The 18,656-nt window shown below is 52.7% G+C and overlaps 1 protein-coding gene across 1 annotated transcript in view; it reads right to left on the bottom strand.

The window, feature by feature from the left end:
- Positions 1 to 244: 244 nt before the first annotated feature.
- The window catches only part of LOC133357728 (tudor domain-containing protein 3-like), a 58,678-nt gene continuing 40,266 nt past the window's right edge, over positions 245 to 18,656 (bottom strand). Inside the window, exons 5-8 of the mRNA XM_061575823.1 lie at positions 18,445 to 18,538; positions 17,175 to 17,463; positions 11,284 to 11,396; positions 245 to 301 (exon numbers count right to left, since the gene is read on the bottom strand). Of these exons, the coding sequence (XP_061431807.1) occupies positions 245 to 301; positions 11,284 to 11,396; positions 17,175 to 17,463; positions 18,445 to 18,538 (553 nt within the window). The remainder of the gene's footprint in view (positions 302 to 11,283; positions 11,397 to 17,174; positions 17,464 to 18,444; positions 18,539 to 18,656) is intronic.

Below are 18,656 nucleotides of genomic sequence, written 5' to 3'. Positions count from 1 at the left end.
GAAACAGCGAGAGATTCATACAGAGAGAGAGAGAGAGACACGGGGAGAGGCGCGAGAGATTAATGTAACATCAATCTGAGTTCAATCGGTATGGGGGATTAGTATTAACACCCCGTCCCACCCTCTCCCCACCCGAACCGCGTGGGTTTTCTTTGGCTACCGCGCGATTTCCTCGCACACGAACACAACACTCACGAGCGGAGTTGCCCAAACATTCTAACATAGGGCTGCAGAGCTCGGGCAATCATTGGCACCGCTTCCGGCTGCCTGCCCCCGGCTTTTCGGTGACGGCACTCGCTCGCTTGGTGTGTCGCATATGTCCGCGTGAAAACGCACACGGTGAAAGATTACGAATGCGACACCTTTTCCCCGATCGAAGTGAATCGAACAGAACCCACGCTGAGGGTGAATCGCGTTAAAGGCAAGCGTTATGGCTTCATGGGGGACCAGGCCCTAGAGTGACATTGCGAGGCTAGGACTGGGCTGGTTCCCATGGGGCATGGAGACACAGACCAGGGCCTAGAGTGACATTGCTAGGCCAGAACTGAGCTGGTTTCCATGGGGCATAGAGACACAAACCAGGGCCTAGAGTGACATTGCTAGGCTAGAGCTGGGCTGGTTCCCATGGGGCATGGAGACACAGACCAGGGTCTAGAGTGACATTGCTAGGCCAGAACTGGGCTGGTTTCCATGGGGCATGGAGACACAAACCAGGGCCTAGAGTGACATTGCTAGGCTAGAGCTGGGCTGGTTCCCATGGGGCATGGAGACACAGACCAGGGTCTAGAGTGACATTGCTAGGCCAGAACTGGGCTGGTTTCCATGGGGCATGGAGGCACAGACCAGGGTCTAGAGTGACATTGCTAGGCCAGAACTGGGCTGGTTTCCATGGGGCATGGAGACACAGACCAGGGTCTAGAGTGACATTGCTGGGCCAGGACTGGGCTGGTTCCCATGGGGCATGGAGACACAGACCAGGGTCTAGAGTGACATTGCTAGGCCAGAACTGGGCTGGTTCCCATGGGGCATGGGAACACAGACCAGGGCCTAGAGTGACATTGCTGGGCCAGAACTGGACTGGTTCCCATGGGGCATTGAGACACAGACCAGGGCCTAGAGTGACATTGCTAGGCTAGAGCTGAGCTGGTTTCCATGGGGCATGGAGACACAGACCAGGGCCTAGAGTGACATTGCTAGGCTAGAGCTGAGCTGGTTTCCATGGGGCATTGAGACACAGACCAGGGCCTAGAGTGACATTGCTAGGCTAGAACTGGACTGGTTTCCATGGGGCATGGAGACAGAGACCAGGGCCTAGAGTGACATTGCTAGGCTAGAGCTGAGCTGGTTTCCATGGGGCATGGAGACACAGACCAGGGCCTAGAGTGACATTGCTAGGCTAGATCTGGGCTGGTTCCCATGGGGCATGGAGACACAGACCAGGGTCTAGAGTGACATTGCTGGGCCAGGACTGGGCTGGTTCCCATGGGGCATGGAGACCCAGACCAGGGCCTAGAGTGACATTGCTGGGCCAGGACTGGGCTGGTTTCCATGGGGCATGGAGACACAGACCAGGGCCTAGAGTGACATTGCTGGGCCAGAACTGGGCTGTTCCTACAGGGCATGGGGGGGCCTGGATTGCTATTGCTAGGCCAAAACTGGGCCATTTCTTGGGCTGGCAGAGCCACGGATTCCAAGTGGCTGTCTCAGGCAGCACCGAGATGTTTCATCTTGCCACGGGCCACCCCCCCCACCCCCCCCCCGACTCTCTAGCACTAACAACTTCAACTTTTACCGGGTAGAACAAAAAGAAAAAGCGACTAGAGTTCAGTAGAGTTTAGCTTCTGCTGCCGCCTTGATCCCCCCACCCCCACCAGCTCCTGCCGCTCGTCCTCGCACGCAGCGAGCGGCACCGGCGCTGTTTCTTTCGAGTTGCTGGCCGCAGATTATCCCCGCAAAAAAATTTAACCCGTAAAAACAAAGTTTTTCACTATAAATCCTTTATATGAGTGGCGGCTAGAGTCCTCTCGTCCTCTGGCTTGAGATGGCTGCCACCTATGGGTCAGATGATTGTCTGCCACCATTAAGCAATTGGTAATTAAATATAATTTATTTTTTCAAAAAAGTGTAAAAAAATTGTCACGCACAACGAGTATGTGTGCAAAATGTCAGCTCGATTGGATCACGGGAAGTGGGGTAAAAAACCACCGAAAGATTTGCACGGTCGTAAGCGCGCAAGCAAGCAAGCAAGTGAACTTAATATAAAGGATTTAAAAAGCACTGCCATTAGGGAGCATCCCCCTCCTGCACCCACTCATTGTGCAGCAACTATATTACGGCACGAACGGGTCGTGGTCTCGCTCGCTCGCACGCTTACTCGCCACAAACTTTTTAAATTGTACAAAGGCAAAGACACCCCCCCCCCTCCCCATCGCCTGTAACAGACTGTTGGGGCAAGTGCTGTTAGCGAGCGACGCCTGTGAAGGCCGGCACGGCGCACGGAGGGGGAGCGCGGCCAGCACCACGCCCGGCCGCCGTTGTCTCCCCAGTGGCGACGTTTACTACACACGGCGGCAGCTACTCGTTTGAGGACCGGTTCGGATAATCGTCACCAGGTGCCAGAGTTCACAATCGGGTATCCGATACCCGTACCCTACCCGATACTCGGCTACCCGTACCCGGCTGGGTACGGGTAGCCGTTTGCGACCCTGGTGCGGCCGGGTATGGGTACGGGTAGGCCGTGAGTCACTGGTGAGTCACCGTTTGTCACTCATTTCCCAACGTCTTGTCTCTTCTCACAATTCAAGTTCCTAGAATCAACCCACCCGCGCCTGCAACATGGCTTAATCCCAGAGGTCGCAATCAGGTACCCGATACCCGTACCCTACCCGTACCCGGCCGGGTACGGGTAGGGTACGGGTACGGCCGGGTACGGGTACCCGTTTGCGACCCTGGTGCGGCCGGGTACGGGTAAGGAATCAAAACCCGTTTGCGACCTCTGCCGGGTGCTTGGTGGTGGCCGTGAGCGGGAATCGAACTCCCGTCGCCGGATTCGTTGAGCAGTGCTACAATTGCGACACCACCGGTTTCACACACACACACACAGGGGGGTCCCCTTTAGCCTTACAAACTGCCAGTACAAGGGCTATACACGGGAATGATGGCTGGGGCGCTTCTGAAAAATAACGAATAGCTCAGTGAGGCCTTAGTTGGTGATACATAAAATAACCCACGCCGTTTAGTGTTTTAGTTGATTTAATTTCAGCGATTTTCTCACCTACCCCTTACACTTTGCACTCATATCGTTTTTTTTAGTTTTCGTATCCTTTACTGTTGCACCGACCCCCCCCCCCCCCCCCCCCGTATTCTTTGTACGGGGAAATTGATTTTTCAGGTCCTGATACGGCGGCGTGGAAGCCGCGTCAACGCGGGCACAACAAATAATCGCGCGGCCAAATTAAGCGATTCGTGTTTTGTTTAACCCTTCATCATGTGCATTTGCAGCATTTAGTGTGTGAATCCACACATCCAAAGGGCAGCTGCAGCGTCAGCGTCAGCATGCAAGGTCACAGACAGTAGCATGATGAGTAGAATCATTGAGGCCAACTATCAACATTGATACGTTTAAAAAAACTGGTTTTGTTTAATAACATTATTTTTGTCTATTTTTTTGTGTTTCTCTCTCGTGATGGGACTCTGTAGGATGAACGTTGAGATTTATGAGGGACACGGGGTGACCAGTAAGGTCTGAATTGGTCTGCAATAAGGTGGAGCAACTGATAACGGGTTGAAAGGTTTGTAGTGGTGAGTGTAGTGGTGAGTGTACTAGTGGTGAGTGTAGTAGTGGTGAGTGTACTAGTGGTGAGTGTAGTGGTGGTGAGTGTAGTGGTGAGTGTACTGGTGGTGAGTGTAGTGGTGGTGAGTGTAGTGGTGAGTGTAGTGGTGAGTGTACTAGTGGTGAGTGTAGTAGTGGTGAGTGTACTAGTGGTGAGTGTAGTGGTGGTGAGTGTAGTGGTGAGTGTACTGGTGGTGAGTGTAGTGGTGGTGAGTGTAGTGGTGAGTGTAGTGGTGAGTGTACTAGTGGTGAGTGTAGTAGTGGTGAGTGTACTAGTGGTGAGTGTAGTGGTGGTGAGTGTAGTGGTGAGTGTACTGGTGGTGAGTGTAGTGGTGAGTGTACTAGGGTGAGTGTACTAGTGGTGAGTGTGCTAGTGGTGAGTGTAGTGGTGAGTGTAGTGGTGAGTGTAGTGGTGAGTGTAGTGGTGTTGTGTAGTGGTGAGTGTAGTGGTGAGTGTAGTGGTGTTGTGTAGTGGTGAGTGTAGTGGTGAGTGTACTAGTGAGTGTAGTGGTGAGTGTATTAGTGGTGAGTGTACTAGTGGTGAGTGTAGTGGTGAGTGTACTAGTGGTGAGTGTATTAGTGGTGAGTGTACTAGTGGTGAGTGTACTAGTGGTGAGTGTAGTGGTGAGTGTACTAGTGGTGAGTGTACTAGTGGTGAGTGTAGTGGTGAGTGTAGTGGTGAGTGTACTAGTGGTGAGTGTAGTGGTGAGTGTAGTGGTGAGTGTACTAGTGGTGAGTGTACTAGTGGTGAGTGTAGTGGTGAGTGTAGTGGTGAGTGTACTAGTGGTGAGTGTAGTGGTAAGTGTAGTGGTGAGTGTATTGGTGAGTGTATTGGTGAGTGTACTAGTGGTGAGTGTGGTGGTGAGTGTAGTGGTGAGTGTACTAGTGGTGAGTGTAGTGGTGAGTGTACTAGTGGTGAGTGTAGTGGTGAGTGTACTAGTGGTGAGTGTATTGGTGAGTGTATTGGTGAGTGTACTAGTGGTAAGTGTAGTGGTGAGTGTAGTGGTGAGTGTAGTGGTGAGTGTAGTGATGAGTGTACTAGTGATGAGTGTAGTGGTGAGTGTACTAGTGGTGAGTGTAGTGGTGAGTGTAGTGGTGAGTGTAGTGGTGAGTGTACTAGTGGTGAGTGTAGTGGTGAGTGTACTAGTGGTGAGTGTAGTGGTGAGTGTAGTGGTGAGTGTAGTGGTGAGTGTCTCTGTGTTTGTATTTCTCCCTCGTGATGGGACTGCAGGATAAACGTTGAGCTGTATAAGGGACACACGGCGTGACCAATTGCTCTTTAATAAGGCAGGTCGGGCAACTGATAAGGGGGTTGACAGCTACGAAATACAAATTCCAATCACTAACAAAGGCCTCCGTGAATTTACCTACGTAAATACTGGGACAAAAAAACGTGGGACAGGCAGATTAAGTGGTGGCTTTGTGGCGTAATTACCAAAAGTAAACGCACTCAAGCAAACAGAACGCCTGCCACTCCTCAATGATATCATTCACTATGGGAACCTCATTTGCCAGTAAAAATATGATAATTGGTATTTTACCCATCTATCTGGCAACAAAACTGGCAAATGAGGTTCCCATAGTGTAGATGCTTGCCCCGAGCTCTCATAGTCTGATGGTGCATTGTCTTTGAGTTGTGCGCCTTTTGGCGTCATCTGGTCCAACACCATGTGAGACTAGGCTCTAAGGAAAGCTGTCTCGGGTGTGGACCAATCAACTTCAAGGACAGTGCATACAATATCAGAGTTGTGTTTTTTGTTTGCATTACGACTGCAGGTATTGTGGTCTATGCAAACGTGACTCCTTGTAAAAAAGGTGTCAGTTTTGTTGCCAGATAGAAGGGTAAAAAAACAATTATCGATGATATCTTTCACAAAGTCCTCTGCTGCTTCAACTGCTTTTGCCCAGTTAGCGCTACGCTGCGCTACGAACCTGGCGACCCGGGTTCGATTCCCGCTCACGGCCAACACGATTATCTGAACCGGTTCTGGGCCTCCCCTAGGTCGACTCAGCCTCGAGTGAGTACCTGGCGCGGTGTGTAAACATCGCCCCTGGGGAGACAAAAGCGGCCGGGCGTGGTGCTGGCCACCCACCCCCTCGTGTGCTGTGCCGGCCTTCATAGGTGCTCGCTAACAGCACTTGCCCCTACAGTCTGTTACAGGCTACACGGGGGATCTTTGTCTTTGCCTGCGTTGCAGATGAAAATCCAAATCACCGAAAGTTGAAACTGCAACGGCGAGTATGTTTTATGTGATGGTGATGATGATGACGATAATCACGATGTTTAACTTATTCATCAAGGCGAGACACGCTGAGTCATGTGACTCTTTTTCAGGAGGATGCCTGCTGCTGCTACTACGCTTGGCTTTTCGTTCGCAAGATGTTTTCAGGCAATTAACGATGACGATGACGAGTGGTTCTAGATTTGAAGCTTTCGTGACTGCAAGGATTCATCCTCTTAGGTTTTTTTCGGTAAAGTAACGTAGGTAAAAAATAATAAAATAAAAATAATGGAAATTATAGAAATACAATTAAAAATCACGACGTTTCGGAGGCAACACAAGTCTCCGTCATCAGGTGGGACCGTCACAGCTAGATTCACTTGATACAGTAAGTCTAGCTGTTAGCGAGCACCTATGAAGGCTGGCACGGTACACGAGGGGGTGGTATTTATAAGCTACTCACACATGACCCAGCCAACGCAGCCTTGCCTGCCGGAGGAGCTCACCGATGGGACTTTGCCCAGATCTTTCAAGGATTTGTGAGCTCCTCACACAATCCTACCTGGTTAAACCCAGGATTGATCGTAGGCAGGCCAGCCTAAATGTTTCTAACCGGGCGAAGATGCTCCATTAGGGGGGTCCACGTTTCGCAAGCGTAGAGAAGGGAGGGAATGACCGTGGCCGAGAAGACCTGAAGCTTCGTGCGGAGCGACAGACCAGGTAGCTTCCACACAGCGTTACGCAACCGATGAAAAGATATTGCCGCTCGACTGATTCGGGTGTTGTTGTGGTGGTGGTGGTTGTTGTTGTTGTGGTGGCGGTTGTTGTTGTGGTGGCGGTTGTTGTTGTGGTGGCGGTTGTTGTTGTGGAGGTTGTTGTTGTTGTGGCTGTTGTTGTTGTGGCTGTTGTTGTTGTTGTGGCGGTTGTTGGTGTGGTGGTGGTTGTTGTTGTGGTGGTGGCGGTTGTTGTTGGTGTTGTGGTGGTGGCGGTTGTTGTTGTTGTTGTGGTGGTGGCGGTTGTTGTTGGTGTTGTGGTGGTGGCGGTTGTTGTTGTTGTTGTGGTGGCGGTTGTTGTTGTGGTGGTGGCGGTTGTTGTTGTTGTGGTAATGGCGGTTGTTGTTGGTGTTGTGGTGGTGGCGGTTGTTGATGTTGTTGTGGTGGCGGTTGTTGTTGTGGCGGTTGTTGTTGTTGCTGTGGTGGTGGCGGTTGTTGTTGTTGCTGTGGCGGTTGTTGTTGTTGTTGATGTGGTGGCGGTTGTTGTTGTTGTTGTGGTGGCGGTTGTTGTTGTGGTTGTGGCGGTTGTTCGCGGGGTTTACTCTCCGACACGCCACCGGCGATGCTGAACTGGTAGCCAAGCGGCGCATTTCGTCGACGCGACAAACCAAACCACGCTCTCCGCTTCTTTCGGCAAAGTCACGGAGACAGAAAATCAATTGATCACCGCGTTCCGATCGCGACACAAAAGCTTCGTGCTGCCATCGAAACGTCGTGATCCATTAATCTATTAACTTTCCACTCACGTGACTTGAGGGAAACCAACGAGCGTGGTTTCATGCGGTCACGAAAAGCTTCACATCAAAATTGCGACGGACACTCACACCTTCTAGATTTGAAGCTTTCGTGACTGCAAGGATTCATATTGTTAGGTTTTGTTCGGTAAAGTCACGTAGGTAAAAAAATTAAAATTAATAAAAGTAAAATAAAAATAAAATAAAAATAACGACGTATCGGGGGCAACACAAGCTTCCGTATTCTTAGTTTTTTTCGGTGAAGTCACGTAGGTAAAAAAATTAAAATTAATAAAAGTAAAATAAAATAAGTGTTTACACTATGAGACCTCCTTTATCAGTGACAAAATATAGTAGTAGGTTTTTACCCTTTAAACATGATGCCTTGTATAAAGGTGTCAGTTTTGTACCAGTTTAAAAGGGTAAAAACCTACTACTACTAAAATAAGCGTGCTTCAGCCGCACCGAACCTCACAAAAATAATATCCAGGGCCTACCTTGGCTCCTCACACCCTCAACCAGTATATATACAAATACTGTGTTCTTGGAATTCCTCTCACTTGATACAGCTGTTGTGGCTGTGACGGTTCCACCTGAAGACGGAAGCTTGTGTTGCCTCCGAAACGTCGTGATTTTTATTTTATTTTTATTTTATTGATTTTAAATTTTTACCTACGTGACTTTACCGAAAAAACCTAAGAATACGGAAGCTTGTGCTGCCTCCGAAACGTCGTGATTTTTATTTTATTTTTATTTTATTGATTTTAAATTTTTACCTACGTGACTTTACCGAAAAAACCTAAGAATACGGAAGCTTGTGTTGCCTCCGAAACGTCGTGATTTTTATTTTATTTTTATTTTATTGATTTTAAATTTTTACCTACGTGACTTTACCGAAAAAACCTAAGAATACGGAAGCTTGTATTACCTCCGAAACGTCGTGATTTTTATTTTATTTTATTAATTAAATTTTTTACCTACGTCACTTTACCGAAAAAACCTAAGAACATGGACCCTCACACCATTCTCCGGATGGTGGCGGGTTTAACGACGCAACATTCACACACTACGAGCACTCACGCGTCTAACCCGTTCAATCAGTCAACGTTGTCATCCCTGTCGCCCCCCTCCGTATGTTAGCGTCTCATTAACAACGTGGTCGCTGTCTTTACAAGTTGCCCGCGAAATGTCACACTACTCCGCGGAGTTCCCCCGTGCCTGGTTATAATTGGTCGGGGAAAATATTTCCGGCACTTCCACCCCCCTTGCCTATACATCCGAGGTCAGAGTGATGACGTTGAACTTCTTTTGCACCGTACTTAGCCCCAACTGTGCCGATTGGAGGTGCGGGGGCAGTCTGTGGTGTCTCTGTGTGAGTATGTGGGTCTCTGTGCGAGTCTGTGGGTCTCTATGTGAGTCTGTGGGTCTCTGTGTGAGTCTACGGGTCTCTGCGTGAGTCTGTGAGTCTGTGTGAGTCTATGGGTCGCTGTGTGAGTCTATGGGTCTCTGTGTGAGTCTGTGGGTCTCTGTGTGAGTCTGTGGGTCTCTGTGTGAGTCTGTGGGTCTCTCTGTCAGTCTGTGTGAGTCTGTGGGTCTCTGTGCGAGTCTGTGGGTCTCTGTGCGAGTCTGTGGGTCTCTGTGTGCGTCTATGGGTCTCTATGTGAGTCTATGGGTCTCTGTGTGAGTCTACGGGTCTCTGTGTGAGTCTGTGGGTCTCTGTGTGAGTCTATGGGTCTCCGTGTGAGTCTATGGGTCTCCGTGTGCGTCTATGGGTCTCTGTGTGAGTCTGTGGGTCTCTGTGTGAGTCTATGGGTCTCTGTGTGAGTCTGTGGGTCTCTGTGTGAGACTGTGGGTCTCTGTGTGAGTGTGTGGGTCTCTGTGTGAGTATGTGGGTCTCTGTGTGAGTCTATGGTTCTCTGTGTGAGTCTGTGGGTCTCTGTGTGAGTCTGTGGGTCTCTATGTGAGTCTATGGGTCTTTGTGTGAGTCTATGGGTCTCTGTGTGAGTGTGTGGGTCTCTGTGTGAGTGTGTGGGTCTCTGTATGAGTCTATGGGTCTTTATGTGAGTCTATGGGTCTTTGTGTGAGTCTATGGGTCTTTGTGTGAGTCTATGGTTCTCTGTGTGAGTATGTGGGTCTCTGTGTGAGTCTATGGGTCTCTATGTGAGTCTACGGGTCTCTGTGTGAGTCTGTGGGTCTCTGTGTGAGTCTATGGGTCTCTGTGTGAGTCTATGGGTCTCTGTGTGAGTCTATGGGTCTCTGTGTGAGTCTATGGGTCTCTGTGTGAGTCTGTGGGTCTCTGTGTGAGTCCATGGGTCTCTGTGTGAGTCTGTGGGTCTCTGTGTGAGACTGTGGGTCTCTGTGTGAGTGTGTGGGTCTCTGTGTGAGTATGTGGGTCTCTGTGTGAGTCTATGGGTCTCTGTGTGAGTCTACGGGTCTCTGTGTGAGTCTGTGGGTCTCTGTATGAGTCTATGGGTCTCTGTGTGAGTCTGTGGGTCTCTGTGTGAGTCTATGGGTCTCCGTGTGAGTCTATGGGTCTCCGTGTGAGTCTATGGGTCTCCGTGTGAGTCTATGGTTCTCTGTGTGAGTCTGTGGGTCTCTGTGTGAGTCTGTGGGTCTCTGTGTGAGTATGTGGGTCTCTGTGTGAGTCTATGGTTCTCTGTGTGAGTCTGTGGGTCTCTGTGTGAGTATGTGGGTCTCTGTGTGAGTCTATGGTTCTCTGTGTGAGTCTGTGGGTCTCTGTGTGAGTCTGTGGGTCTCTGTGTGAGTATGTGGGTCTCTGTGTGAGTCTATGGGTCTCTGTGTGAGTGTGTGGGTCTCTGTGTGAGTGTGTGGGTCTCTGTATGAGTCTATGGGTCTCTATGTGAGTCTATGGGTCTTTGTGTGAGTCTATGGGTCTTTGTGTGAGTCTATGGTTCTCTGTGTGAGTATGTGGGTCTCTGTGTGAGTCTATGGGTCTCTATGTGAGTCTATGGGTCTTTGTGTGAGTCTATGGGTCTCTGTGTGAGTGTGTGGGTCTCTGTGTGAGTCTATGGGTCTCTATGTGAGTCTATGGGTCTTTGTGTGAGTCTATGGGTCTCTGTGTGAGTATGTGGGTCTCTGTGTGAGTCTATGGGTCTCTGTGTGAGTGTGTGGGTCTCTGTGTGAGTGTGTGGGTCTCTGTATGAGTCTATGGGTCTCTATGTGAGTCTATGGGTCTTTGTGTGAGTCTATGGGTCTTTGTGTGAGTCTATGGTTCTCTGTGTGAGTATGTGGGTCTCTGTGTGAGTCTATGGGTCTCTATGTGAGTCTATGGGTCTTTGTGTGAGTCTATGGGTCTCTGTGTGAGTGTGTGGGTCTCTGTGTGAGTCTATGGGTCTCTATGTGAGTCTATGGGTCTTTGTGTGAGTCTATGGGTCTCTGTGTGAGTATGTGGGTCTCTGTGTGAGTCTATGGGTCTCTGTGTGAGTGTGTGGGTCTCTGTGTGAGTGTGTGGGTCTCTGTATGAGTCTATGGGTCTCTATGTGAGTCTATGGGTCTTTGTGTGAGTCTATGGGTCTTTGTGTGAGTCTATGGGTTTCTGTGTGAGTGTGTGGGTCTCTGTGTGAGTGGCCGAAACGTCGTGAGAATTATTTAATTATGTTTTATTTTTATTATTTTATTACTTCCCTTCTACGTGACTTTACCGAAAGAACCAAGAAGATGAATCCCTGCAGTCACGAAAGAAGCTTTAAATCGGCACTAACCTTGTTGTCCTCCCAGTAGAGTGCCAGGCACGGGTCCCCCGTCCTCAGTGAGCCGCCACTCCTCCCGTGGGGTCCTTCCGACGGCTCGATCGGCACGCCGGGAGCTGCCGCGCCTGCTCACCCGGTGAGGGGGAGGGTGGGGGGGGCGGGTGGGGTGAGGAACACGCGGTGAGGCGAGGTGGCTGACGGTGGGACGAACGGTAGCCGGCGGGTGAAGGGAGCTCGCTGGTCGCGTCAAGGAGCGTAAATCGTCGTCTTTATAAAGCATCATCACGCTATTCCTGTTCATCTTGATAATTGTTTTTTACCCTTCTATCTGGCAACAAAACTGACACCTTTTTACAAGGAGTCATGTTTGCATTGACCACAATACCTGCAGTCATAATGCAAACAAAAAACACAACTCTGATAATGTATGCACTGTCCTTGAAGTTGATTGGTCCACACCCGAGACAGCTTTCCTTAGAGCCGAAGGTGTCAGTTTTGTTGCCAGATAGAAGGGTAAAAAAACAATTATCATATATTTTTTACTGGCAAATGAGGTTGCAATGGTGTAAATGCTTACCCCGAGCTCTCGTACTCTGATGGTGCATTGTCTTTGAGTTGTGCGCCTTTTGGCGTCATCTGGTCCAACACCATGTGAGACTAGGCTCTAAGGAAAGCTGTCTCGGGTGTGGACCAATCAACTTCAAGGACAGTGCATACATCATCAGAGTTGTGTTTTTGTCGTGTTTTCAGTTTCCTGCGCCTTGGCAGCGCACCTCTGGTGAGCGCGGCCGGCTACGTAGGGTGCAAAAGAAGTTCATCATGCGTACCGTGCAACAATGACACAAACGTCAGAGGTCGCAACCGGGTACCCGATACCCGTACCCTACCCGATACCCGGCTACCCGTACCCGGCCAGGTACGGGTAGCCGTTTGCGACCCTGGTGCGGCCGGGTACGGGTACGGGTAGGCCGTGAGTCACTGGCGAGTCACCGTTTGTCACTCATTTCCCAACGTCTTGTCTCTTCTCACAATTCAAGTTCCTAGAATCAACCCACCCGCGCCTGCAACATGGCTTCATCCCAGAGGTCGCAACCGGGTACCCGATACCCGTACCCTACCCGATACCCGGCTACCCGTACCCAGACGGGTACGGGTAGCCGTTTGCGACCCTGGTGCGGCCGGGTACGGGTAGGCCGTGAGTCACTGGCGAGTCACCGTTTGTCACTCATTTCCCAACGTCTTGTCTCTTCTCACAATTCAAGTTCCTAGAATCAACTCACCCGCGCCTGCAACATGGCTTCATCCCAGAGGTCGCAATCGGGTACCCGATACCCGTAGCCTACCCGATACCCGGCTACCCGTACCCAGACGGGTACGGGTACGGGTACCCGTTTGCGACCCTGGTGCGGCCGGGTACGGGTATGGGTAAGGAATCAAAACCCGTTTGCGACCTCTGACATGCGTACAAACACGTGTGCAAACACGTGTGCACAACAGACATACAGGTACGGCAAACATACGCACGCAGAGGGGAGAGAGAGAGGGGGTGGACGGGGGGGGAGGATGGACACTCTCCACTGGAGAAGCGAACGTGAATCAAATCTGAAACTTTGTTCACAGCGGAGGAATCCGATGAGCCGTGAGGGCTCTTCCGTTCCCACACGGTGAGGGGGTGAGGAGCACGCGGTGAGGTGGACAGAGGTGAGAGAGAAGGGGGTGGACATGGTGGAGGAGGCTTTCGCCCCGACAGACGCTGGTGCCACTGACAGAGGCCTTGCGGTGAGCGCCGCTTACAGAGACTTGCGAGGAAAACGCCACTCTCCCTCCCTCCCTCCCTCTTTTTTTTACGATCAGTGGAAACAAGAAGATGCTCGGTGTAGTCGGCACTTTGCTTCGTTCATCTTTTCGTATTTTTTTACTTTACTCTCTCGCTCGCTCTCTCGCTCGCTCTCTCGCTCTCTCGCTCGCTCTCTCGCTCGCTCTCTCGCTCGCTCTCTCGCTCGCTCTCTCGCTCGCTCTCTCGCTCGCTCTCTCGGTCGCTCTCTCGGTCTCTCGCTCACTCTCTCGCTCACTCTCTCGCTCACTCTCTCTCAGTCGCTCTCTCGCTCACTCTCTCGATCGCTCTCTCGCTCGCTCTCTCGCTCGCTCTCTCGCTCGCTCTCTCGCTCGCTCTCTCGCTCGCTCTCTCGCTCGCTCTCTCGGTCGCTCTCTCGCTCACTCTCTCGGTCACTCTCTCGCTCGCTCTCTCGCTCACTCTCTAGCTCACTTTCTCGCTCACTTTCTCGCTCACTCTCTCGCTCGCTCTCTCGCTCACTTTCTCGCTCACTTTCTCGCTCACTTTCTCGCTTACTTTCTCGCTTACTTTCTCGCTCACTTTCTCGCTCACTCTCTCGCTCACTCTCTCGCTCACTCTCTCGCTCACTCTCTAGCTCACTTTCTCGCTCACTTTCTCGCTCACTCTCTCGCTCGCTCTCTCGCTCACTCTCTCGCTCACTCTCTCGCTCACTCTCTCGCTCACTCTCTCGCTCGCTCTCTCGCTCACTCTCGTTCTGCACGCAGCCCTTCTCGCAGTCCGACGGCCTCCGACGGGTAGCTCGTATCAGCATGCAGAGCTCCCCGTCATCCGCTCACGCTCACCCGCCACTCACAATAAACACCGTGCGTTTGTTTCAGCCTCTGACGCTGTCGCGTTTACAACGACGCGCGCATTTAGAGCGGCAAGCGCGGGAGAAGCATCGGCGCGGTGGGACAGAAAGTCTCCACGTCGCTCCGATGCGCGCGCATCTCTTCGCCGTGAAACATCACCGCAAACAAACGCCTGCTGATAACCGTTGCGTTAAGTTGCCTTCGTTTGGGCCGACGGAGCGAGCAAACGCACGGTGGGATGGCGGTGCCGATTGGTTGCTGGCGGTGGTGATGATGGTGCTGATGATGACGCTGATGATGACGCTGATGATGACGCTGATGATGACGCTGATGATGATGCTGACGCTGATGGTGCTTATGATGGTTCTAGATTTGATGGTGCTGATGACACTGATGATGATGACACTGATGATGATGACACTGATGATGATGACACTGATTGTGCTGATGATGACACTGATGATGATGATGATGACGCTGATGATGATGATGACACTGATGATGATGATGACACTGATGATGATGATGACACTGATGATGATGATGACACTGATGATGATGATGACGCTGATGATGACGCTGATGATGACGCTGATAATGATGATGACGCTGATAACGATGATGACGCTGATGATGACACTGATGATGACACTGATGATGATGATGACGCTGATGATGACGCTGATGATGACGCTGATAATGATGATGACGCTGATAACGATGATGACGCTGATGATGACACTGATGATGACACTGATGATGATGATGACACTGATGATGACACTGATGATGACACTGATGATGACACTGATGATGATGACACTGATGATGACACTGATGATGACACTGATGATGATGACGCTGCTAACGACAACGAGTGACAAGTCAACCCAGGACTTGATTCGAACCTCACGGCGTCGAGCGCAGCGCCCCGAGTCACCCGAGCTACATCCCGGCGCTCGGAATGATGAACGCATTAATGTATTTATATTGCAATGTTCAAATATCAAGGTGGGGGGGGGGGGTGAAGGGGGGGTGGGGGGACAATCCCCTCCCCCCTCCCCCCCACCCCCCGCTCTTCGCCTGATGACCGCCCAGACTAAAACGTCTTGGATTTATCTCCCTTCAAAGTCGCCTACGGTGTCATTGACGAGAGACACGCAGGGGGGGGGGCAAGAAGGACGGGGGGGAGGGGCAAGGGGGGGGGTGGGGGGGTATTGGGGGGGTATTGGGGGGCAAGGGGGGGGGGGTGGGGGGGGTATTGGGGGCAAGGGGGGGGAGGTGCGGCGCTTATTAAAGTCGAGAAGTCACGCGGAGCAAAGGCGGCAATTAAAGGGCGCGTTGGCAGGCGGCAGACCTCTCCCCACCTTCCCCAAGGCACCTGGGGGGGTGGTGGTGGTGGTGGGTGGTGGGTGGGTGGTGGTGGTGGGGTGGTGGGTGGGTGGTGGGGGGAGTGGTGGTGGTAGTGGGGTGGTGGGGTGGTGGGGGGGGGTGTGGTGGGGGGTGGTGGGTGGGGGGTGGATGGTGAGTGGGTGGTGGTGGGGGGGGGTGGTGGGTGGGGTGGTGGGGTGGTGAGTGGGTGGTGGGGGGGTGGTGGGGGGTGGGTGGGGGGGTGGTGGGGGGGTGGGTGGTGGGGGGGTGGGTGGTGGTGGGGTGGTGGTGGGGGTGGTGGGGGGGTGGTGGTGGGGGGGTGGTGGTGGGGGGGGGTGGGGGGGGTGGGTGGTGAGTGGGTGGTGGTGGGGTGGTGGGGGGGGTAGGTGGTGAGTGGGGTGGTGGTGGGGGGGGTGGGTGGTGGTTGGGGGTGTTGGGGGGGGTGGTGGGGGGTGGTGGGGGGGTAGGTGGTGAGTGGGTGGTGGTTGGGGGGTGTTGGGGGGGGTGGTGGGGGGGGGGATTGGTGATGGGTGGGGGGGTGGTGGTGGGGGGCTGAGCGGACGCAGGTCCATATCACCGGTGCACGCTCTCGGCAAGGGAGGCGAAACGACTCTGATAACCATCATCAGAGTTGTTTCTTTTTGTTTGCATTTTGACTGCTTGTGTTGTGGTTATTGCAAACATGATGCCTTGTATAAAGGTGGCAGTTTTGTACCAGTTTAAAGGGTAAAAACCTACTACTATATTTTTTAGTTTTGTCACAGTTGGTGAACCGCGATTTAAAAACAGAGCCGAGATGCGTTTTCTTTTTAAATCCTTTATATTAAGTTTGCTTGCTTGCTTGCTTACGACCGTGCAAATCTTTCGGTCGTTTTTTAACCCACTTCCCGTGAAATTTTTTTCCCAAAATTTTACACTGTTTAGGGAAATGTTTTTAAATATTTAATTCCCAATTGCTTAATGGTGGCAGACAATCATCTGACCCATAGGTGGCAGCCATCTCAAGCCAGAGGACGAGAGGACTCTAGCCGCCACGCATATAAAGGATTTCGAGTGAAAAACTTTGTTTTTACGAGTTAATTTTTTTTGTTTTGTTTCAAACCGAGGAACGGAAACCGCCGAATCATATTTCGGTTACCGTTTTTCACACCCAACTCACACAGCGTTGGTGTACGGTGATTTTTTTTCCCGCAATATTTTGCTGTCCTTTCTTGGATTTTCTGTTTGCACTCAGTCACATATTCACTTGAAGATGTTTTTTGTTCATGTTTTTGTTTTTTTGCTTGTTGCGGTTGCACCCGATTCAAGAGCCGAATGGCTCACAGGGCTATACCTAATACATGAACTTTGAACTTTGAACTTTATGGAGAGATCTGGGACCCGGTTCAGGGAATCGCTCGCCACTGATGGCAGCCGTGGCTGCCTGGTCGAGCTCAGGTGGTTGGATTCGCATGGGAATGTGCTAATCGTTGCGCCACCACTCCTCACACAAAAAAGACAAAAATCCCCCGTGTAGCCTTAACAGACTGTTGGGGCAAGTGCTGTCAGCTAGCTGATCCTACGAAGGCCGGCACGTCACACGAGGGGGTGGGTGGCCAGCACCACGCCCGGCCGCCTTTGTCTCCCTAGTGACGATGTTTACTTCACACGGCACCAGCTACTCATTTGAGGCTGAGTCGACCTAGGGGAGGCGCAGTACCGGTTTAGATAATCGTCACCGGTGTTGGCCGTGAGCGGGAATCGAACCCGGGTCACCGGGTTCATAGCGCAGCGTGGCGCTAACCGCTACACTACCGCCACACTGGGTACTCATTTGAGGCCGAGTCGACCTAGGGGAGGCCCAGGACCGCCCAAGCACCACTTCGCGCCAAACCCGCGACCCTCACCGGCGTGCAAGTGCTGCCCCTGTGGACGAGGACCCGGCGGGGGCTTGATGGGTCCTGTGCGCCTGGCCCTGGCGGGCGTCGGTTCCACCGTGGGGGGCCCTGGCGTTGCCGTGGGGGGCCCTGGAGTTGCCGTGGGGGGCCCTGGAGTTACCGTGGGGGGCCCCGGGGTTGCCGTGGGGGGCCCTGGGGTTGCCGGGGGGGGCCGGGCGACGCCGACGCCGCCGCCGCGTCCCGCCGCTCCGTTGTGCCAGAGGGCGGGAAAGTCGTCGCTCGGCCCCACGGAGGGTCCCTGGGGTCACGCGGGGGTCACGCGGGGGTCACGCGGGGTCATTCAGGGTCACGCGGGGGGGGGGGGTCATGCGGGGTCACGGGTATCACCGCACGCGTTGCTGCATCACCGCTCCGCACGCTACCCGGCCACACACGTACACACACACGCTTACACGCTCACACGCTCACATGCTTATATACGCTCACACACGCGCTCACATGCTCACATGCTCACACACACACGCTCACACACGCTCAGACACACTCACACACACACTCACACACGCACACGCTCACACACACGCTCACACACGCTCACACACACGCACACACGCTCACACACACACGCTCACACGGTCACACACACATGCTCACACGGTCACACACACGCTCACACACACACACACACGCACGCACACACACACGCTCACACACACACACGCTCACACACGGTCACACACACACACGCTCACACACGCTCACACACACACACACGCTCACACACACTCACACACACACGCTCACACACACGCTCTCACACTCACACACACACGCTCACACACACACGCTCACACACACTCACACACACACGCTCACACACACGCTCTCACACTCACACACACACACGCTCACACACGCTCACACACACTCACACACACACGCTCACACGCACGCTCCCACGCTCACACACACACGCTCACACACACACGCTCACACACACTCACACACACACGCTCACACGCTCACACACTCACACACACACGCTCACACTCACACACACACTCACACACTCACACACACACACACACGCTCACACACACACTCACACACACGCTCACACACACGCTCACACACACGCTCTCACACACTCACACACACACGCTCACACGCTCACTCACACACACACGCTCACACATACACACACACGCTCACACACTCACACACACGCTCTCACACACACACGCACGCACGCTCCCACGCTCACACGCACGGAGGTCACCTTGACGCTCCTGTGGCCTCTGTCCAACTGGGCCCCACTCCAGCCGGACCGCTCCTCCTCCCCACCCCCCCACAGCGGCCGCCTCGCACTCGGCCTGCCGCAGGGAGAAGCGTCGCCACGTTACAGGAGACAAAATACACTCCACACACCCCAACGCACACCCCAACCCACACCCCAACACACACCCCAACACACACCCACACCCCAACCCA

This window comes from Lethenteron reissneri, chromosome 59 (genome assembly GCF_015708825.2).
Source record: "Lethenteron reissneri isolate LAM-NWPU_2019-01 chromosome 59, ASM1570882v1, whole genome shotgun sequence".
NCBI classification, from domain to species: domain Eukaryota; kingdom Metazoa; phylum Chordata; class Hyperoartia; order Petromyzontiformes; family Petromyzontidae; genus Lethenteron; species Lethenteron reissneri.
The sequence above is the reverse complement of the archived record's forward strand: the minus strand, read 5'-3'. Positions and strand labels throughout refer to the sequence as shown.